At 52.3% G+C, this 22,492-nt stretch overlaps 1 protein-coding gene across 2 annotated transcripts in view; it reads left to right on the top strand.

The window, feature by feature from the left end:
* The first annotated feature begins 6,625 nt into the window (after window positions 1–6,625).
* The window catches only part of LOC101953192 (complement C3), a 219,455-nt gene continuing 203,588 nt past the window's right edge, over window positions 6,626–22,492 (top strand). For both annotated transcript variants that reach the window (XM_065576277.1, XM_008174762.4), the window contains exons 1-3: window positions 6,626–6,733; window positions 12,691–12,888; window positions 16,267–16,459. In XM_065576277.1, the coding sequence (XP_065432349.1) occupies window positions 12,818–12,888; window positions 16,267–16,459 (264 nt within the window). In that variant the 5' untranslated portion in view covers window positions 6,626–6,733; window positions 12,691–12,817. The remainder of the gene's footprint in view (window positions 6,734–12,690; window positions 12,889–16,266; window positions 16,460–22,492) is intronic.

Here is a 22,492-nt window from a genome sequence, read left to right as displayed (position 1 = left end):
GGCCGGGGCCTCTTTGTGCGGGGCCGGGGTCGCGGGGCCGGGGGCATGGTGCCGGGCCGGGAGCCGGGCCGGACGCGCGGTGCCGGGCTGGGGGCCAGGCCGGGCCAGGGTCGCAGTGCCGGTCCGGTCCGGTCCCGCGGGGCCGGGGTCGCGGGGCCAGTCCGGGCCCGCGGGGCTGGGGAGCCGGGCCCGCGGGGCCCGCGGGGCCGGGGAGCCGGGCCCGCGGGGCCGGGGAGCCGGGGAGCCGGGCCCGTGGGTCAGGGAGCCGGGCCGGGCCCGTGGGGCTGGGAGCCGGGCCGGGGTCGGGGAGCCGGGCCGGGGTCGGGGAGCCGGGCCCGCGGGGCCGGGAGCCGGGCGCCGGGCCCGCGGGGCTGGGAGCCGGGGGGTGCACCGGGCCGCCGGGGGTGGTCGGCCGGGGCCGGCACCCCAGGGCCCGAGCCGACCCAGGCTGGAGCCGCCGGGGGGCCAGCCTGGGCCGCGCCTCCTCCTCCCCCCCCACACCCCCCCTTACCTGCTTCAGGCTTCCCGCGAATTAAATGTTCGCGGGAAGCAGGGGAGGGGGCGGAGACTTTGGGAGGGGGCGGAGTTGGGGCGTGGGAGTGGGCGGGGCTGGGGGCGGGGCCGGGGCCCCCGGGAGTGTCCTCCATTAGGAGGCACAAAATATGGTAACCCTAGTGGCTATACATTCTTCTGGAGTGGCCACAGCAGTGATGAGCGTCACGAATCTGGAGTTGGCTTCGCCATCAAGAATCATCTTGTTCGGAAACTTGCCAGGTCCCCCAAGGGTATGAATGACCGGCTCATGACAATGCAGCTTCCGCTTCAAAAAGGAAAACAAGCTACTTTGATCAGCGCATATGCTCCTACAATGACCAACCCAGAGGATGTGAAGGATAAATTCTACGAAGAACTAGATACTCTGCTATCGTCAGTGCACCGCACAGACAAGCTGATTCTGGCTTGGCGATTTTAACGCAAGAGTCGGATGTGATGCTGCAGCCTGGGAAGGAGTCATCGGGAAAAATGGAGTGGGAAAGTGTAACAGCAATGGCCAGTTACTGCTGAAAACCTGTGCAGCACATGACCTTCTGATCAGCAATACGGTCTTCTGCCTTCCTACCCGTAACAGGACTTTGTGGATGCATCCCCGTTCCAAGCACTGGCATTTGATCGATTATGTCATCATCAGGAGAAGGGACAGACAAGATGTCAGGGTTACAAAAACTATGTGTGGCGCTGACTGTTGGACGGATCATAGGCTCATAGTATCCAAAATGAAGCTCCGTATCATGCCGAAGAGACGACCACAAGGCTGTAAGGCTTTCAAAAGGATCAACGTGTCGAAGCTGAAGAACAGCCGCATCACTGAAAATCTAGCGGAAGACCTAGAGAATGAGCTTGCTGATCTTCGTATTGAGGACGACGCTGAGAAAGACTGGGAGCGATTCCGCAACACTGTCCATACAGCTGCATCGAAGGTATTGGGGCCCTCCACATGCAGGCGGCAAGACTGGTTTGACGAAAATGATGCAGAAATCCAGGCCTTACTTGCTGAGAAGCACCGCCTGCATCGTGCATATCAAAACGATCCATCCTCAGCGGCAAAGAAGACCGCCTTTATCAACACTCGCAGAACAGTACAGAACCGACTGTGCAAAATGCGGGACTTGTGGCTGAGCACCAAAGCAGATGAAATGCAGGCATATGCGGACAGGAACGATAAGCGTTTTTATGAAGACCTCAACACACTCTATGGTCCACAGTCTTCTGGGAGCTTTCCCCTCCTGAACTCTGATGGTACTGTGCTCCTTACAGAGAAGACGCAGATTCTCCAGAGATGGGATGAACACTTTGAAGCAATTCTCAATCGCCCCTCAGTCATCAATGATGAGGCCATTGACAAGATGCCCCAGGTTGCAGTCAATGGATGCTTCACCAGAAGAGGACGAAGTGAAGAAAGCTATCAATCAGCTGTCAAGTGGCAAAGCCCCAGGGTCAGATGCCATACCAGCAGAGGTGTACAAAGTCGGTGGACCCGTGCTGCTGCGGAAATTCACTGAGCTGTTTCAGTCCTTCTGGAAGCAGGGAACCATTCCACAAGAATATAGAGACGTGTCCATCTTGCACCTCTATAAGAGGAAGGGCAATCACCAGGTATGCGACAATCACTGTGGAATCTCGCTGCTTTCTACAGCGGGGAAAGTTCTTGCACGGGTTCTGTTGAACCGATTGATCACTCACCTGGAGAAGGGCTTACTGCCAGAATCACAGTGTGGCTTCCGCAAGGGACGTGGGACTATTGACATGATCTTTGCTGTGCGTCAGCTACAGGAGAAATGTCAAGAGCAGAATCGTGAACTCTACACAACTTTTGTGGACCTCACAAAAGCATTTGACTCTGTCAGTCGTCAGGGCCTGTGGAGGATCATGTCGAAATCTGGCTGTCCAGACAGATTTATACGAATGGTACGTCAATTTCATCACGGTATGATGGCTCGTGTCCTGGATGACGGTGAAACATCTGAGGCCTTCCCGGTCACGAACGGCGTCAAGCAAGGGTGTGTTTTAGCACCCACTTTGTTCAGCATGATATTCTCTGCCACTTTGACTTATGCCTTTCAACACTGCACTGAAGGAGTAGGCCTGAAGTATAGAACTGACGGGAAACTATTCAATCTGAGGCAACTGTGTGCCATCACCAAGGTGAAGGAAACTGTACTTCAAGACTTTCTCTTTGCCGATGATTGTGCTCTGAATGCTAGTACAGAGCCAGAAATGCAAGCCAGTATGGACAAGTTTTCAACTGCATGCAACAACTTCGGTCTCACTATTAACATCAAGAAGACTGAGGTCATGCACCAGCCAGCTCCCCACGCTCCGTCCTCAGAACCGTCCATCACTGTAAATGGACAGAGACTTCAGACAGTGGACCACTTCACGTACCTGAGCAGTACCCTTTCCCGAGCAGTGTCAATCGATGATGAAGTAAACTGCAGAATTGCTAAAGCCAGCTCTGCATTTGGCCGATTGCGCTCCAACGTTTGGGAACATCGCGGGATCAGCCTGCCAACGAAGCTGAAGGTCTACCGAGCAGTGGTGCTTCCAACTCTGCTGTATGCCTGCGAGACGGGGACTGTCTATCGGAGTCATGCACGAAGGCTCAATCACTTCCACATTTCCTGTCTGCGAAAGCTTCTAAACCACTCCCCCGCTTACACATACACTATGATCTCCACTGATCATTGCGACATGGCTGACAAGCTGAATGCAAACACAGCCAGCAGGTAGACAGCAGATCCTCCCATGGCACTAGAAGATGCCACTTCTCCCAGAAACATCTGCTTTTTGTTTGGATGCCTCTTCTGTTGTGAGCTAACCCCCGGGCAGTGGTCAATATATAATTGCAGAAGCTCCCAGACCCCCAGCACTAACTTGATCTCACTACAGGGGAGGTGAGATGGGTTAGCGTCCCCGCTGCTCAGTCGGGAAGCAGAAGAGGCTACTTTAAGAGGATGATCTTAGTGAATTTCATGCTGGGGGAAGGTACTAGACGAATGGATTGATAGTCTCTATTTATAGCCAGGGGTACAGGACGTCCCTTGGCAATGTGCCTCCACCCCTAATCTAGGAGATAAGGCCCTCTATTGGCAGGATGGGCAATTTCAGTTCTCTGGTCCATTCCACTGCCTACTCGTGCCTGTGGTTTTGTAACGCGGGCGCATTTTAACTAGGTATTGCACAGAGAACTCCCCCCCCTCAACATTTCAGGTGGCTAAAGCAGGACGCAGCACCACTCAGGTGTTTGGCCCACTCGGCCTCTTTGGACAGAGGTGGATGGGCCAAATGTGAGTGGTGTTATAGCCTAGCACCCGGGCTCACTATGCCACTCACGTTTGGCTCGCTCGCCCCTCCATAGGTGGCGTCAGAGGGCCGGGGAAGCCAAACCTGAGCAGCACTGCAAACCCGTGCACCAGGTCGCAGTGCCACAGAGTTTGGGGGCTCCTCAAACTGGGGGCCCAAAGCAAATGGCCCCTCTGGGCGACCCAGAATGCAGGAAATGTTCACTCCAACCAGGGCAGGGGGGTTGGGGTGTGTGAAAGTGGGACAGTCCCATGAACCCCAGGGCTGTTGGGAGGTCTGGAACACCCGCCCCCCCCATTCCGGAATGACTTTCAGACATTTGGAGGGGAAATGAACCTTTTTAATGACATTCAGCCAAACGACAACCCTCTCAACAACCTGCACGTCCTGCCCGTTCCCTGGCAATGCAGTGAGGGGGAGGGAGCAGAGTCAGGGCTTAGAGAGGCTGGCACAGAGGCAGGGTGGGACAATTGTGCTCTGTACAATCCACAGAGATTGTACTTGCCAAGAGAAACCTGACTGTGCCATAAGGTCTTGTTTACCTTCTACATCAAAGAAGCACCAGGAAGGGGAAGAAAGATGATCTTGTGGTTAAGACACAAAACTAAGGAGTCAGGACTCCTGGGTTCTATTTCCAGCTCCGGGGGGAGAGTGGGATTGAGTGGGTAGAACTGGCCTGTGGTCTATTCTAGCTGAGGGAGGGGAGGGTTATCTAATGGTTAGAGAAGGGAATTGAGGGTCAGGACTTCTGGGTTCTACTCCTAGCTTAGAGAGGGGACTGTGATCTATGGGTTAAAGAAGAGGATGAGTAGTCAAGGCTATGGGTTCTCTTCCTTGCTACGGGAGTATGGTTTAATGGTTAGAGAAGAAGGGGGCGGGGCAGGACACCTGGTTCTGTTCCTGTCATGGGCTTGCTGTGTAATATTAGCCAAGATGCTCAGAACCAAAATAGCAAAAGCAGCCTTTAATTCTGAATGCCTCTGTTTTTGGGGGTGCCCAGTGTGAGCTATGAAGGCCTGAGTTTTACAGGGGCTCAGCGTCCGCAGAGCCCATTGTCTGCGCGGCCCAGGACACAGCGATCCTACCGGGGAACCTGAGAAACAGCCAACCCTGGGAAAGGAAGCTGGCCTCGGAAGCCTGGTACACCTCTAGCCCGATATAATGAGGTCCTCAGGAACCAAAAAATCTTACCACGTTATAGGTGAAACCGCGTTATAATGAACTTGCTTTGGCCCCGCCAAACAGCCTGGCCCCGCCCCCTGTCCGACCCCCACCTACTTCCCGCCCCCCGACTGACACCTCGGAACCCCCAACCCATCCAACCCCCCCAGCTCCTTGTCCCTTGACTACCCCCTCCAGAGAGCCCCTGCCCCTAATCACCCCCAGGGTTCCCACGCCCTATCCAATGCCCCCGTTCCCCATCCCCTGACCTCCCCGCCCCCAAAACCTCCGAATCATCCAACTCCCCCTGCTCCCTGTCCCCTGACCTCCCCCCCCAGACCCTCTGCCCCTTATCCAACCTCTCAGCCTCGGCCCGGCACCCTTAACATGCTACTCAGAGCAGCATGTCAGAGCCAGACATGCTGACGCATTGATCCACCAGTGTGCGCAGCCCCGCCCTCCAGAGAGCTGCTTTACCATGTTATATCCAAATTTGTGTTATATCGGGTCGCGTTATACTGGGGTAGAATATAGTTATTAGTTTGCTAATAAAGTCAGCTTCCAGGAAGAGAGTGCAATTGGCCGTGAGTAATGTGTTTGGACAGGCTGGGGGTGCCATCTGCTCACAGGTTCCCAGAATTCTCCTCACCAAAGCGATGAACCTCAGATTTGGAGAAATCTCTGAATACGTTTGAGAGTAAAAATTCCTCTGTTTCCCATCAATCCTGGGTAAATAGTGAAGAAATCAAGGATTGTGTGGGATTGACAGGAACTGGCACGCAAGAGCTGACATGGATTCAGGGATGGGAGGGTATCTGGGGGAGAGTGGGGGAAGTGCCTCATACCTTCCAGTGTAGCAACATGTTGGAATTTCCTTGTAATCTCTGTGGACATGAGGTGCGGGGCATGCCGGCCTCTTAGGAAACCCCAGAAAAAGAAAACTCAGGAGTTGCCTCTTCTGTATCTTAAATGGGTAGGGGGTGGGGTAGGTTAGAGCAAAAGGGCTGGGCGTCAGGATTCCTGGGTTCTGTTCCAGCTCTGGCAGGGGAGTTGTGTTTAGTGGTCAGAAGCGGCGCCAGGGTTTTTGGCGCCCTAGGCGGGGGTCCTTCCGCGCTCCCGGTTGTCATCAGCAATTCTGCGGTGGGGGGGTCCTTCCGCACTCGGTCTTCGGGGCACTTCGGCGGCGGGTCCTGGAGCGAGTGAAGGACCCGCTGCAGAATTGCCGCCGAAGACCCGGAGCGCGGAAGGACCCCTCGCCGCCGAATTGCTGCCCCCCCAAATCCTGGTACCCTAGGAGACCGCCTAGGTCACCTAAATGGAAGTGCTGGCCCTGCTAGTGGTTAGAGCGGTGTGTATACTGGGACTCAGGACTCCTGGGTTCTATCTCCAGCACTGGGAGGAGAGTGGGGTCTCATGGTTAGAGTGGTGTTGTGATAAATGAAGAAGGGTGGGGGTAGCTCCCTTTTATGGACAGCCAGTAGCTATAAAATCCCTCTTTGTAGCTGTTCTCTAATTGCTCTACCTGTAAAGGGTTAATAAGTCTCACTGCTATGCATAGGTAAAAGGAAGTGAGTGGGAACCTGGCCAAACGAGCCAGTGGGAAGGCTAGAACTTTTTAAAATTGGAACGACTCCCTGTCTGTCTGTTCTGTTGTTGTTCTCCTGGGGAGAGGCAGACAAGGCAGAGCTATGCAGTAAGACACTTGGGCCAGGTATGAAAAATCATTAGTATCATACCTAGAAACTACTCATGTAAAACCCCAGATATGTAAGTAGATCAGGAAATGTCTAGGGAGACATGATTAGGTTTATCCTTTTTATTTCTTTATGGCTTGTGGATTCCTCTGTGCTAACCCCGGTGCTTTTGTTTTGCTTGTATCCTTTAAGCTGGAGCTCAAGAAAGCTATTCTTGGTGCTTAATCCTTGTAGTTGCTCTTTTAAAATCTAGCAATAGCCTGAGTTCCCAGATGTATTTTCTCCCTTTTTTTTAAATAAAATTTACTGTTTTTAAGAACAGAATTAATTTTTTGTGTCTTAAGAGGTTTGTTCATGTTGTTTAATTAGCTAGTGCAATTGCTGATTTTTTTTTTAATTTATCAGCTCACACCCAGGGGTGTGTGAAAGGGCTTGAGGGTACCCCACAGGAAGGAATTCCCAAGTGCTCCTTCCTGGGCTCTTAAAGGGGTTCTGCACTTGGGTGGTGGCAGCATCTACCAATCCAAGGTCAGAGAAAACCTGTAACCTTGGGAGTTTAATACAAGCCTGGAGTGGCCAGTATTAATTTTTAGAATCCTTGCGGACCCCGACCTTCAGCTGGGACTTAGAACTGCTGGGGTCTGTCCTCAGCACGGGAGAAGAATGGGGTCTAATGGTTAGAGCAGTGTGGATACTAGTACTTAGAATTCCTGGATGCTATCAGCAGCCCTGGGAGGAGAGTGGGTTCTAATGGTTAGAGTGGTTTATATACTGGGACTCAAAATTCCTGGGTTCTATCCCCAGCACTGGGAGGAGAATGGGATTAGTGGTTAGAGAAATGTGTATACTGGAACTCAGAACTCCTGGGTTCTATCTTCAGCACTGAGAGGCAAGTGTGGTCTGATGCAGTGGTTCTCCAACTTGGGCCGCTGCTTGTTCAGGAAAAGCCCCTGGTTTGCCCACCTCTGAAGTAGCAGGAGATGTTGTGTGTTTCCCAACTGACACAGCTAAGACAGTGGGTGAGCTGTAAGGCCGTCCAGCTGCTAGCAAACTGGCATGCAAATAATCCGATCTGCAAATACTGGGGCATGCAGTTAAACACAGTGGTATGACATGCCAATAAACCAATATGCAAAATAAATTGGTATGCAAATCAGAAGCATGCAGCAAAGCTAATGGGAGTCGTTGTGGCACTTACAGACTAGCACATTTATTTGGGCATAAGCTTTCGATGCAGCTGATGAAATGGGTTATACCCCACAAAAGCTTATGCCCAAATAAATTTTTTAATCTCTAAGGTGCCACAAGGACTCCTAGTTGTTTTTGCTGATACAGACTAACATGGCTACTCCTCTGAAAGCTAATGGGTTTTTTCCAGTTTTACACTTAGCACAGTAACAGCAACTTTTAGCCCCTGGTACTAAGTCACTGCCTTTCACTGAAAATCCCCATAGGTTTCCCCTTCTCATGTTCCCCCTTGTTTTAAAATTGCAGCAGGGACCTGTTGCCCAATAAATCCTTCCTCACTCGAGTATTGAACCCAGTTCTTTATCCAGCCGAAATCACAGTCCACACATGTGTTTGTTCAATAACAGGCGCAGGTTGTGTGTGGGTTGGAGGGTCAGGGCCATGTTCATCTGAATCAATCTAATATTAAATTATTCAATGTGAAAGGTGGAATTTTCCAGAAGCCTGTGTCTGAAATTCAGCAAGTGTGCCTAGAAGCGTGCAGTCCCCGGATATTTCACACAGCAGCTACAAGGTGGCTCGCTAATCCTGCAAATCACATGTCTTGGGCACGCTGCATTTCTTTTACGTTCTTTCTGTAGCAACTTGTGGCAAATAGTATGAAGTGCAGATCTTAAACTGCAGTTCCTGGGGGCCGCCTCAGGCTAAACTTACTGTTATGACATTGCTTTCTATTTCCCAAGTCGCACTGTTTGGCTTTTGTGTTTTCACATTTCACTTTTCATCATCGCTCCGATCTCACTGAGAGCTTTGTTTTGATGTGTTGTAGAGCAGTGATTTAGTGTGCACATGAGTGCAGGCTTTGTGAAATGGGGCCCAGAAAGAGTTTTGGGGAAAAGTCTGGACTCCTCCTCCTATCTCGTCCCTTGACTTCTAATTACATTTTTCAGTAGTTCCTTTTCTGACCTTTCAGAAGTATGCGCTGAAATGAACCAAATACTTTATTTCATAAGTAGAAATACACCCCTTGAATTCTGCTTGCAGCGCTGGTCGCCCCATCTCAAAAAAGGTGTATTAGAAATGGAATAGGTACAGAGAAGAGCAACAAAAATGGTTAAAGAATTAAGCTTCCATATGAGAAGAGATTGAAAAATCTGGGGCTCTTCATCTTGGAAAAGAACTGAATAAGGAGAGACATGACAGAGGTGTGTAGAATCAGGACTGGTGCGGAGAAAGTGACTAAGGAAGTGTTATTTACCCCTTCACATAACACAAGAACCTGGGGTCACCCGATTAAATTAATAGGCAGCAGGTTTAAAACAACCAAAAGGAAGTACCAGTACTTCAGACATCATGTAGGCAACCCGTGGAACTCATTGCCAGGGGATGTTGTGAAGGCCAAAACTATAACTGGGTTCAAAAAAAGAACTAGATAAGTTCATGGAGGATAGATCCATCAGAGGCAATTAACCAAGATGGGCAGCAATGTATCCCCATGCTGTGAGTGTCCCTAAGCCTCTGACTGCCAGACACTGGGACTGGACGACAGGGGATGGATCACTTGATAATTGCCCTGTTTTGTTCATTCCCTTTGAAACACCTGGCATTGGCCACTGTCGGAAGACAGGATACTGGGCTAGGACCATTGGTCTGACCCAGTATGGCCGTTCTTATGTTCTTATCTTAAAAATCCTCTTTCCACTGCTGGGAAGTCATCGTTAGGACAGAAAGGGCAAGATTAACCCTTTCATTGCAGGGCCACTCATCCCCCACCAGTCCTAGAATAGTCAGAGAATTACAGTATAGTACAGCCTGGCAGAGTGGTCATGGTCCAGCCGTTCTCTGTCTTCCTTATTCAGATTGTAAACAGTCTCTCATCATGAATCCGTGCAGCACCTGGCACAATGGGACCCTGATCTCAGCTGGGGCAGAGGCTGTCTCTCACTAAGTTACTGTGCAACGCCTGGCACAATGGGGCATTGATCTCAGCTGGGGCCTCTAGGCACTGCTGTGATACAAATATTCATTAATGAGAGCACAAAATCTACTTGCCCATTGATAATGGGACAACTAATGACATTTTACCTGCCTGCTAAAATAAATTTGCAAGGCTGGTGTGTGGATTATGGATTATTATTGTATACTCATCCCCAAATCGAGAGCGGATACCTTTCTGGAAGGTATATGCTTAAGTGGGTCACCAGTTATTGGGCTCAATACAGGGGGAACTGAGTGAAATACAATAGCCTGTGCTTTGCAGGAGGTCAGACTGGATGATCAGATGGTCTCGTGAAAATCTGTGCGTTTTGGACCAGATATTGCCTCGGCCAGTGTAAATCGGTGTCGTTTCACTGACGGGAGTGGGGGTAAACAGCTTGACATCAGCTGAGCATCTGTTCCATTCAATACTCACTACTCATTCAATACAGTAACTCCACTGAGACCAGCCTGTGATCTGACCCTGAGTGTATAAATTAACACTTTGGGGGCAGGGACTGCATCTTGCTGTGTGTAGGTACAGCGCCTAGGACAGTGGGCCCCCGATCTCAGCTGGCGTTATCCTAATACCAGGCCACAAACACGACTTGCTCCCCTGTCACCCTGATGGAAAAATTACAATTTTGCTTGTAAAACAAAGGGCGAGGCTGATTATTACAGTAGATTCAAGTCTTGGGCCTTGGGCTCACACACGGATTTGGGGCCAGCGCCTCGGCTGGTGCAAACCAGCATTGCTCTAACGAAGTCAATGGAAGTTGGGCCGTTTACGCCAGCTGAGGATGTGGCCCTCGGGTTTTAAATGGAGCTAATGATGGAAGCATCTGCCCAGCTCTGTATTTATTATTCATATTGCATTAGCACCTCGAGGGCCCAGCATGCTAGGCGCTGGTCATACATAGCAAGGGGCAATGGCTCTGTCCCAGAGATTCATCATCCAGAGGCAATGCTAGAGGTCACACTGCAGGTCCGGGGCAGAGCCTGGAAGAGAATTCAGATCTCCTGGGTTCCAGGCGACTGCCTTAGCCATGACACCACGTTGCTTTTACTTTCACCGCTCCCATTCTATTGAGCCCTCCTTGGTCCCGCTAGCCATATGGCATTGTCACCGCTCAGACTTGTGACACCCGTTGTTAGGTAAGCCCAGTTGGCTGTTTAGCTGTAAGTAAATATGTTGCAACTGGATGTCTTTGGATATTATCCAGACTGAAGCCCTGTCCAAATACCACTGCCAGGAAAAGAAATATGTTTCTGGAAACCTGCTGATAACCTGCCCTCCCCCATTAACCCTTCACTGGTTTGCAGTGGTTTGCTTTTACCCAGAGGAAGGAAAAAACACTCTGAGATGAGTGATCTCAGTGGGCCTAGGCGGGTTCATATCAGTGGAGGATCTGGCCCAGAGATCTGAAGGTCTGGTTCATCAAGGAGGTTAATCTCTAAAAGGCCAGGTACTGGATTACAGGGTTATTGCAGGTGAACACCGATAGGTTAACCGGTGCCTGTGCAAATTGCTGTTTCAAGCTTCAAAGCCACCAAAGGGATTTTGATACCCATCTGCCATTAAAATGTGTCTGAATCTCCTACATGGCTTTGAAGATGCCAACCGTCATGTATTGTTTAGGGGCACAGGAACTGGATCAAACATTTCAGAGCCAGGTGCAAGAAACTCTACTGTGGACAATTATAGCCTGCCCCTGGGGGACATTACCTCTTAACACCCCTTGCCTTATGTCCTGAAGCAGGACTATCATGTGGCAATGAGTTCCACAGGCTAATTCCACATTATTATTTCCTTTGATCAGTTTTATGTTACCTGACAGTAGCACCCAAAGGCCTTCTTTGTGCTAGGTGCTGTGCAAACATACAGAGCAGGTGTAGATGATGGGTGGCTGAACATGCTGGTGCCCTGTCTTTATTAGCACTCTCATCTTTCATACCAGCAGCGTAGATTCCCTAATAGAGTGTAGCGGAGTCCTGGCCTAAGAGACAGTTTCTGCCCCAAAGGTTTTACAACCCAAGTGAGTGGGATAGACAGAGATCCACCCTATTGGGGCTCCCTTGAGGACTGGGACTGCTTTCCCTACTGAAACAACAAGGAGTACTTGTGGCACCTTATAGACTAACAAATTTATTTGGGCATAAGCTTTTGTTAAGTGGAAAATACAGTAGGAAGATATATATAGCAGTACTGCTATCTTCCTGTATTTTCCACTCAGTGCATCTGATGAAGTGGGTTTTAGCCCACGAAAGCTTATGCCCAAATAATTTTGTTAGTCTCTATGGTGCCATAAGGACTCCTCATTGTTTTTGCTGATGCAGACTAACACGGCTACCATTCTGAAACCTTTCTCTCCTGAAACATCTCAGGACTTGCCCATAGTAAAACAGAGTCAAAAGGCAAAGTCAGGAACAGAACCCAGGAGTCCTGATTCTTAGCCTGCCTCCTTGTTGTAATCCAGTAGATCCCACTTCCCTCCCAGAGCTAGGAATATAACCCAATTGTCCTGACTCCCAGCCCCCCCCCCCCCCGCTTTAACCCATTTGAACCTATTCCTCATTCACAGCTGGGAGCAGAAACCAGGAGTCCTGACTTCCCACCCCCCCTCTCCATGCTAGGCCTGAACTGCGGTATTGATCAGAGCCCCACCATTCTGATCTGTGGCCAGCACCTTGGCGTGGAGTAAACACAACCACAACCTCAGGTCCCTAATTCCAACTCCCCCCTTAGAAAGACAAATAAACTCTTGTGTCAGGGGAGTGAAGAAAATATCGTTTGTTCTGAACTTTTCAGGTTTCCTGGGCTCCTCCCCCTCACTGACTAACCCGCCCAGCTGTGTGCACAAGGGCTCAGCTTACAGGCAACTCTGAGGATAAATAGCCCAGAAGGAGCTACTTCTCCTGACCCTCCTGTCCTCACCATGGGGGGCTCTGCTCTCTGCCTGGTGGCCGTGTTTGCTTTCTACTTCCCGGCTGTTTCTCACAGCCAACTGTAAGTACCCCGCGCTTCTGCCACGGTGATATGGATATTAACCTGGGTTCGTTACATGGCTGCCAATGGAAACCAAGCTCAATTTTCCTCTCTTCTCTGCTACTGTGTGTGGAGTGGGAACAGGCTGCAGAAATGCTCTTCCTCACCTGGTCCAACCCTCTTCTCCCTCGCTCAGTTCCGAGGCTAATTTTGGGGTTTGGAAGATGGAATTTGTTTTGGAAGCCTCACTTGATCTTAGTGAACCAGGTATAGACTAGGAGTAACTCCACTGAAAACAATGGGGTTGCACCCCCTGAAATGCACTGAAATCAGTGGGGTTGTCTTTCCCTTGGCTTCAGTGGGCTTTGGATCAGGCCCTAAAAGAGACCAGAATCAGGTTCTACAGGGCCACATCTTGGACTCCTTCCTCAGTGTCTACATCGGCAAGACACCCAGTGAGGCTAAATTCTATTTTCGGTGTATACTGGTGCAAACCTGGAGTAACTCCACTGACTTCAATGGGTAGTTACACAGGTAGTTACACTGGAGTAACTCCACTGGCTAAGGGGATTGCTTATGGTGCATGAGGCAAACGAGAACCCAGTTCACTTCCAAGGGGCTGGTGGGATTCCTAAACACAGTGGTCTACAGCTTGGGCACTGCACTGGGAGTCAGGACTCCTGGGTTCTATTTACCAGCTGTTGGAGGGAATGTGCCTGGGGGGCCAGAAGATGGAATGGGAGTCAGAACTCCTTGGTTCTACCTGATGCTCTCACAAGGGGGATATCCAGGAGACTCCTGGATTTTAGGAGGGGAATGAAGTCTAGTGGTTAGAGCTGGGTGGTGTGACTAAGAGTCAAAACTGCTGGGCTCTATTCCCAGCTGAATCACTGACTGGCTGTGTGACCTTAAAGAAGTCCCTCCCCTTTTCTGTGCCGGCCTCTCCCTCATCTGTGAAAGGGGGATCGTGACACTTACCTACCTCTGTAAAGTACTGCGAGATCTATGTCTGGCGAGTGCTTTGAGCAGGGCCGCCCAGAGGATTCAGGGGGCCTAGGGCAAAGCAATTTCAGGGGCCCCTTCCATAAAAAAAAAGTTGCAATACTATAGAATACTATATTCTTGTTGGGGCCCTTCTGGAGCCAGGGGCCTGGGGCAAATTGCCCCAATTGCCCCCCCCCCTCTGGGCGGCCCTGGCTTTGAGTGTGACCCTGGGGCTAAGCTTCTATTGTCCCTCTGACTGATTGGCTGTCTGGCATGGTTACCGCCTCCCGGCCTGTTCATGTCTGTGCTGGGGTGGCCAGATGAACAGCCAAGAGCCAGACCAATTGCCCATGTGCTTGGCTCTAAAGCTGGGATGGGATCTTGGTGCCAGGGGCTGGCAGTGATAAAAGGGAGGAGGCAGGAACAGGTAGTTTGATTTGATTTTGTGCTGCCCCCTATGGCCAGGCCAAACGCCTGCTGAGCCAGTGAGAAGCCAGAAGCTGCATGAGAGATGCATTGATGTGTCAGGATGACCCAACTCACCTATGGAGCCTGGGTCGGGTTCCCACCGTCCCCATGGTGCTGGAGGCGCTGCCGTCCGGATGCCAGACCTAGGAGTGGTAGACAGACGTCTGGATGTGGGTCTGGTTTTTGCAGCTTGCGCCACTGGGAATGCACCACGGTGGGCTGCAGGCCAGACGCGCAGACCTCGGTGCAGCTTTCCCCAAAGGGTTCCAGAGATTTATTAAACCTGTTTCTGAGCCTGGGCCAACTTTCAGGAAAGGAGGAGGGAGGGTTCCCCCAGGAAGGAGAGAGGAGATTTGGTAGACACCGTGCAGTGCTCACTCCAGGTCTCACCCCTGATTTGCGTCTCTAGGAGTTTTCAGAGGAACATCAGGGGGCTACCTGGTCGATTTTGACAGCACTCTGGTGGATGGCTGGTACCAAGCACACGCCCTGCTTAGATGTTCCTGGTATTGCCTGTGGAACATATGAGCAGTAAACATGGCCCATGCTTGACGACTCCCCAGCACAGCATGCTCCTCTCTAGGCAGGGTCAGGCCATGCAAAGGGCAGCTCATTCCAGAGGGCTCTGTAACAGGGTCACACACGCTGGCTGCAGACCGTACGATCGGAGTTGATGGAATGCAGGACACAGTATCGTCCTCTCCAACGGGCACTGGGGTCAGCACTAGCTCAGTTGGGAAAGCTCCTTCTACTGAGCCCCCCAACCTGCTCCCTGCAGCACAGCGCCCCCTAGTGCCGCACTGTGGCATTGGGGTCAGCACTGACTTCCGGGGCAGAGCGCCCCCTGCTGAGCACCCCACACAGTGCCAGATTAAATAATTCTGGGGCCCTGTGTGCACAATGGAAATAGTGGGGGAGGTGTCAACTCTAGGTCCTGCCCTTTGGAGTATGTGACCGGGCGTGGTTGGTGTGATGGTTTCGGTCTCAGATATCATCTTGGGACTGTCACCTAATGTGCCGAAACTACCTCTGAGCCCATTTTCCCTGCCAGCTTGGGACTCCAGAACCCTGCCTTGTTGAGCCAGACATGCTAGCCTGCTGCAACACGGACCCAAGGTCTGGTCCACGCCCCCAAAGCTGCAGACTTAACTGAAAACAGCTTAGCAGGTTACCTGTCGCCAACACCCAGACACCCAATTCCCAATGGGATCCAAACCCCAAATAAATCCATATTACTCTGTATAATGGCTCTACAGAGTAAATTCATAAATTGTCTGCCGTCTATAACACTGATATAGAGATATGCACAGCTGTTCGCTCCCCCAGTATTAATCACATACTCTGGGTTTATTAATAAACAAAAGTGATTTTATTAAGTATAAAAGTGGGATTTAAGTGGTTTCAAGTAATAACATATGAACAAAGTAAGTCACCAAGCAAAATAAAGCAAAAACATGCACGTCTAAGCCTAATACATTAAGAAACTGATTACAGGTAATATCTCACCTCAGAGATGTTCCAATAAGCTTCTATCATGAACTAGACTCCCTCCTAGTCTAGGCCCAATCCTTTCCCCTGGTACAGTCCAGCAGACATCTTAGGTGGTAAGCAGGGGGTTTCTCATGACTGGTCACCCCTTTGTCCTGCTCCACCCCCTTTTATAGCTTTGGCACAAGGCAAGAACCTTTTGTCTCTCTGGGTTCCCACCCCTCCTTCTAAATGGAAAAGTACCAGATTTATGATGGATTCCAGCATCATCTTACTCTGTGTTTTTTACTGTGCTTCAGTCGCTGTTGGGATTTTGAGGTGCTGCTGTAAAGCAAATCATAAATTATAAACCCTGGTAACAAGCTTGGTATAAAACCTCCTTGGGGATGTGGGAATTGCAGCCAGTGGGGTTTTAAATACTAACTGAATTAATCACATTGACCTTTTTACCATTCACAGCTATTCTCTGATCACGCCCAATGTCTTGCGGGTGGAGAGTGAAGAGAAGGTTGTGGTGGAAGCCCATGGCCTCAAGGCCCCAATCGAGGTTACAGTCATCGTGCATGACTTCCCGCTTAAGAAAAACATCTTATACCAGGTCCAAACCAACCTCAACTCTTCGAATGGGATGATGGGCACAGCCGTAATAAAGGTGGGTAAAACCCCAGCCTCTGGTCATCCAGTGAAACAAAGGGTATCATTTTCAACAATGACCCACCCATTTTAGGAGGCTCCAATATTTTCACTCCCCAACTCTGCAATACCGAGACGTTCAGATCCGTCCAGGTTGGATGTCGTTCTAGAAGAGACACTCTAGCCCAGCATGAAGTTATGAGCTGGAATTGCTGGGTGAAAGTCTATGGCCTGTGTTATACATAGGGCCCTACCAAATTCAGACCAGTGAAAAATGCATCACGGACCGTGAAATCAGACCTCCTCTGTGAAATCTAGCTATTGGAGGGGAGGAGAAGGGGCAGGGCTGGGGGCGTCCTAGCCGGGGGCTCTGACCATGCCCCTGGCTCCAGCTGTTTGTCCCCTCAGGGCTGGGGAGGGACAGGACTTACTGTTGCCCTGCACAGCTGCTCTCTGGGGGAGATCAGACCCACCTCTGGGGACCTCCCCTGGCTGCAGGAAGCTCCATCACTGGGCAGCAGATCCAGAGCTTCCTGCAGCGACAGGAGGTTGCCAAAGGTGTAGGTGGGGCCGATCTCCCCCGTGCTGCTGGGAGCCAGGGGAGGTACACAGAGGTGGGTCTGATCTTCCCCCGAGGGCCATGCAGGGGAAAAGGAAGTCCTGTCCTTCCCCAGCCCGGCCGGGACTAGCAGCTACGAGCCCCTGGCTGGGGCACTCCGAGAAGCACGGGGGAGATCAGACCCACCTCCAGCTCTGGGAACCTCCTGTGACTGCAGGAAGCTGAAGGCAGTGCAGAAGTGAGGGTGGCGATCCTATGATTCCCCTACAAGAGGTTTGCAAACCCCCCCCCCCCCCCCCCCCCCGCCATGAATCCCTTTTGGGTCAGGAGCCTCACAGTTACAACACCCTGAAATTTCAGATGTAAACATCTGAGAACATGAAATTGACTAATTTTCAAATTCTAGGGCCATGCAATTGACCAGAATGGACTATGAATTTGGTTGGGCCCTAGTTATACAGGAGGTCAGACTAGCTGATCGTGTTGGTCCCTTCTGGCCATAACATCTACGAATCTATTAGTGATGGGAGACGTATAGCTAACTAGTCAGATAGGCACTGCGGGGTCTCTTGTTGGGGACCCAAAATTGAGGTGACCGTCAGGGGCAGCCAACCTGAGCCTGAGAAGAAGCCAGAATTTACCAATGTACATTGCCAAAGAGCCACAGTAATATGTCAGCAGCCCCACATCAGCTACCCCCCTGCTCCCCGCTCCTCCCACCCACCAGTAGCCCAGCCAATCAGCACCTCCCCTTCCTTCCCCATCAGCTGTTTCATAGTGTGCGGAAAGCTTTGGGGGGGAGGGGGAGAAGCGAGGGCATGGCAGGCTCAGGGGAGGGGGCGGGAAGGGGTGGAGTGGGGGCAGGGCCTGTGGCAGAGCCAGGGGTTGAACACTGAGCACCCACCGGCACATGGGAAAGTTGGCGCCTGTAGCTCCAGCCCCAGAGTCGGTGCCTGTACAAGGAGCCGCATATTAACTTCTGAAGAGCCTTATGTGGCTCCGGAGCCACAGGTTGGCCACCCCTGCCCTAGTGCTCCAAATTAGGAGATAGAAGAAAATGTTGAGAGGAAGGATGATCTAGTGGTTAGGGTGCTAGCCTGGGACTCAAAAGACTTGGGTTTGTGTCACAGACTCTCTCTGGGTCCTTGGGTAAGTCACTTAATTGCTCTGTTACTCAGTTTTCCCATCTGTGAAATATAGATAATAGCACTTCTTTATTTTGCTGGGAGGGAATGAGGGAGGAGGCATGCTGTGAGGGTAACAAAGGGTATCATTTTCAACAATGACCCACTCATTTTAGGAGGCTTTAAAATTGAGGCACTTGGGTAATAATATACTGACATGTTAATAGGGGCCATATAATAACTTAAATAGATAAACTGAATCACAGTGAGATCTAACATCAAACCTCATTGGACAGATAGTAGTTCCGTTGCTTAAAGCACGACTAGATACTCAGGTATTGCGGTGGTGAGGTCGGTACAAGAACCTGTACTGAACAAAACATGCCAATGACAAGACTTTGTTCATTTTTTGGCATTTTCCATTGCAAATAAAAAAAAGACGACAATGAAATGGTTAAAGTCACAAGAGCTTTGGTGAATACTTTGGTCTTAATTCCTGTTAACACGTCAAAGCCAATTATTTGTGTCTCAGCTGACTTGGGAGCGTCTTCTTCGAGTGATTGCTCCTGTGTATCCCACAGTAGGTGTGTGTGCTCGCCACTTGCACCGGTGCCGGAAGTTTTTCCCTTAGCAGCATCCGTAGTGGTGGAGCACCACTGCAACCCCTGGAGTAGCGCCAACATATCGCGCCTTAAAGGGGGCTGCGTGCTCCCCCCACCCTCAGTTCCTTCTTGCAGCCAGTGAAGGTAGTCGGAACTTTGTGCTCCAGCCTTGGCTGCAGCGTTTATATCCTTAGTGGTGTCCAGTCTCACTGAACTTTCTTGCTGAACTTTCTTTGGTTGGTGCCTGGCTCGGGGCATGCCCCGTGGCCCAGGCTTCAAGTCGTGCGACTCTTGTCGCAACTCTATGCCCAGAAGCGATCCACACAGTCAGTGTCTTTGCTTTCTGAGTGAGGCTCACATTAGTGAGAGGTGTAAAATTTGCCACTCCTTCAATCCGCGAACAAAGAAGGAGCGTGAGATCCGACTCCGAGCTCTCCTAATGGAGTCGGCCTTGGCCCCGGCACCGGCGTGTCGAGCCGACCCCACGCCGGGCACCTCGTCTTCGGCGCGTAGCGAAGCACCTCCGGTGCACCGTCCTGATTCCGCGCCTGGTACCGCATTGTCGGTGCGCAGCGAGGTGCCGTCGACAAGCCGGCACCGCTCCCCTTCTAAGAAGCAAGGGAAGACTCAGCGGTGCTGGGAGAAAGAACGGGGTGAGGCCAGACCTGCGTTGGGCAGCCCACGATCCCCATCAGGACCGAGACCTCTGATTCGGGTGGAGCGGAGTTGTCTGGTGCTGTCCACGCGCGCCTCGCCAGAGGTGAGAATGCCTTTGACGCTGGAGGCAGCTCAGGCCTCGTGCGACATCATGACGCTTCCGGTGCCGGGAGCGCCGCCTCAGTCGGGCCCCCAATCCCATGGGAAGCCACCGCTGAGTGCCCATCAACCTTCTCCTGACGTCTCCAAGGTTGAGGCTCCGTCCCGAGTCGAAGGACCGAGCCCCGGACCAAGGCGCGCCTCCATGCCGCAAGCAGGGTTGTCTGTGAGTGAGCTTACCTCCTCCTCTCCAGGAGACCGTAGGGGTGGCACTAAAAGACGTTGCCGCTCCTCTTCGAGCCTTAACCGCAGGGAAAGGTCTCGTCAGCGGCAGCACCGATGTTCATACTCCGGCACCCGCCATGGAAGGTGCCATGCTGGGAGTTTGTCATGGGAATCCCAGGCACTGAGGCATCGTAGTCTTGGACGCCAGAGGGAATACAGAGACAGCACTCCCGACTCCTACCTGTCATCCTCCAGGGGCCAGAGACGTCATGTTCAGGACCACTCCAGCCGTTCGTACAGCACCGTGCGTTCGTCCCGGACCTCCGCCTCAGTACGCAGCTGCCCGTCCTCGAGCCACTCGGTACCGCAGGACCAGCCGGCCCTTCCGGGCTAGGGTGACCAGATGTCCCGATTTTATAGGGACAGTCCCGATTTTTGGGTCTTTTTCTTATGTAGGCTCCTGTTACCCCCCACCCCCTGTCCCAATTTTTCACATTTGCTGTCTGGTCACCCTATTCCGGGCCCCCTTGCGTCCCAGGGCCAGGCCGTTCCCTGGCAGGGACAGTGGTGCCAGTGGGCACAGTGGCCCCAGGCACTGGCACCGCCGGGACCCCGCTCTGTGGCGGGAGTGTCCCAAGCCCAGCCGATGTCACCGCCTCGGCACCAGGATGAGGCAGTGGGCACCGAACCTCCGGCACCGACTCGGGCCCAGGGTCAGGACATCAAGCTACCGGTACCGCCAGGTGCCGACGACACCGCGGCACCGACCTGCTTGGCACTGGATGACTCTGTGGCTGCCCTTCCTCCGGTCTCTCAGGAGGATTTCAAGACCCACCAGGAGCTTCTCAGGAGGGTAGCATCAAACCTCCAGCTCCAGGCTGAGGAGATGAGGAACCATCGGACACGTTGTTCAATGTCCTTACCTCCTCGACGCCGGGGCGCGTGGCCCTCCCGCTCCACCAGGGGGTGGCCAATATCACTACTGGCCTCTGGCAGACCCCTGTATCCCTCAGTCCTATTTCCAAAAAGGCCGAGTGGAAGTACTTTGTGCCCACAAAGGGGTATGAGTATCTCTACTCTCACCCAGCTCCGAACTCTCTAATGGTGGAGTCCGTTAACCACCGGGAGAGACACGGCCAACACGCTCCCACCCCTAAGGACAAAGATGCTTGCAGGCTGGATTCCTTTGGGAGAAAGGTTTATTTGTCTGCAAGTTTTCAGCTCAGAGTGGCCAACCACCAGGCACTCTTGAGCAGATATGATTTTCACCTTTGGGGATCCCTTCCCAAGTTTGAGCCCTCCCTCCACGAGAAGGACAGGAAGGAGTTCCGGGATCTGGTTGATGAAGGTATGGCGGCGGCTAAAGCAGCGCTCCAGGCGGCCTCTGATGTGGCAGACACGACCGCTCGTTCGATGGCCGCGGCGGTCTCCATGAGAAGGGCGTCCTGGCTTTCGCTCTCTGGACTATCGTCGGAGTCCCAGTCGATCATGCAGGACCTTCCATTCGACGGTCGGGCCCTGTTTACTGATCAAACAGACACCCGTCTGCATGGGATGAAAGACTCCCGTACCACCCTGCAGATGCTGGGTCTATACGTCCTGCCGGCCAAGGACAAGCCCATGCCTCACACCTCCGGTCCACAGGCTTGGGGCAGATATGAGCCCCCGCCTAAGAAGCAGCGGGAGCAGAGGCGCCGGTCACAACGCCAATCCCATTCGGCCCTTCGTCCGGGGCCCTATAAGGCCAGAAGGCCGGGGAAGCAGCGTTTTTGACTGCTTGTGGGGGGTCACTGGGCTGGTTGCCAGGTTAACCCCGCCCCCAGTTAATAAAGTTCAGGTTTGCCAATCGTTTACCTGCCTTCAGTCTGCAATGGTTCCGTATTACTACGGACCGCTGGGTCCACAACACTATATCCCTGGGGTACAGGTTGCAGTTTCTTTCACCCCCTCCCAGTTGCCCTCTGGCCAGGGAGTCGGTGGAGGACCCGGAACATGCGCTCCTCCTAGATTAGGAGGTACAGCGCCTCCTCTCCCTGGGAGCCGTAGAGAGGGTACCTTGGGAATTCCGGGGCAAGGGGTTCTATTCCAGGTATTTTTTCATCCCAAAGGCGAAGGGCGGGCTTTGGCCCATCCTTGATCTGCGGAAGCTCAACCAGTTCTTGGTTCGCTGCAAATTCTGCATGGTGTCCCTAGCCTCTATTATTCCCTCCCCAGACCCGGGGGATTGGTTTGCAGCGCTGGACCTCCAGGATGCGTACTTTCACATCCACATTTTCGAGGGTCATAGGCGCTTCCTCCGTTTCCTGGTGGGTCAGGACCACTTCCAGTTTATGGTCCTCCCCTTTGGCCTCTCGATGGCCCCCAGGGTCTTCACCAAATGTATGGTGGTGGTAGCGGCCCACCTCAGGAGGAGAGGGCTGCAGATCTTTCCCTACCTGGACGATTGGCTGCTCAAGGGCAAGTCCCGGTCCCAGGTGCAGCAGCAGATAACCTTCCTGCTATGCACCTGCTCAGCTCTAGGCCTAGTGGTAAACAAGGACAAATCCATGTTAGTACCGGTCCAATGCATAGAATTCATAGGAGCGCTGTTAGATTCCTGGGCTGCCATGGCCTCCCTTACAAGGGACAGGTTCGAGGCGCTCAAAGGCCTCATCGCCTCGGTCACAGCCTTCCCGGTGACCACGACTTGGGTGTGCCTTCAAATCCTCGGCCACATGGCCGCATGCACCTCGGTGGTGTGACATGCCAGGCTCCGGATGCGGCCCCTCGAACTCTGGTTGGCCTCC

The sequence above is a fragment of the Chrysemys picta genome, chromosome 22 (assembly GCF_011386835.1).
Source record: "Chrysemys picta bellii isolate R12L10 chromosome 22, ASM1138683v2, whole genome shotgun sequence".
Classification (NCBI taxonomy): Eukaryota; Metazoa; Chordata; order Testudines; family Emydidae; genus Chrysemys; species Chrysemys picta.
Note: the sequence above shows the minus strand (reverse complement) of the source record. Positions and strands in the feature narration are given on the sequence as shown.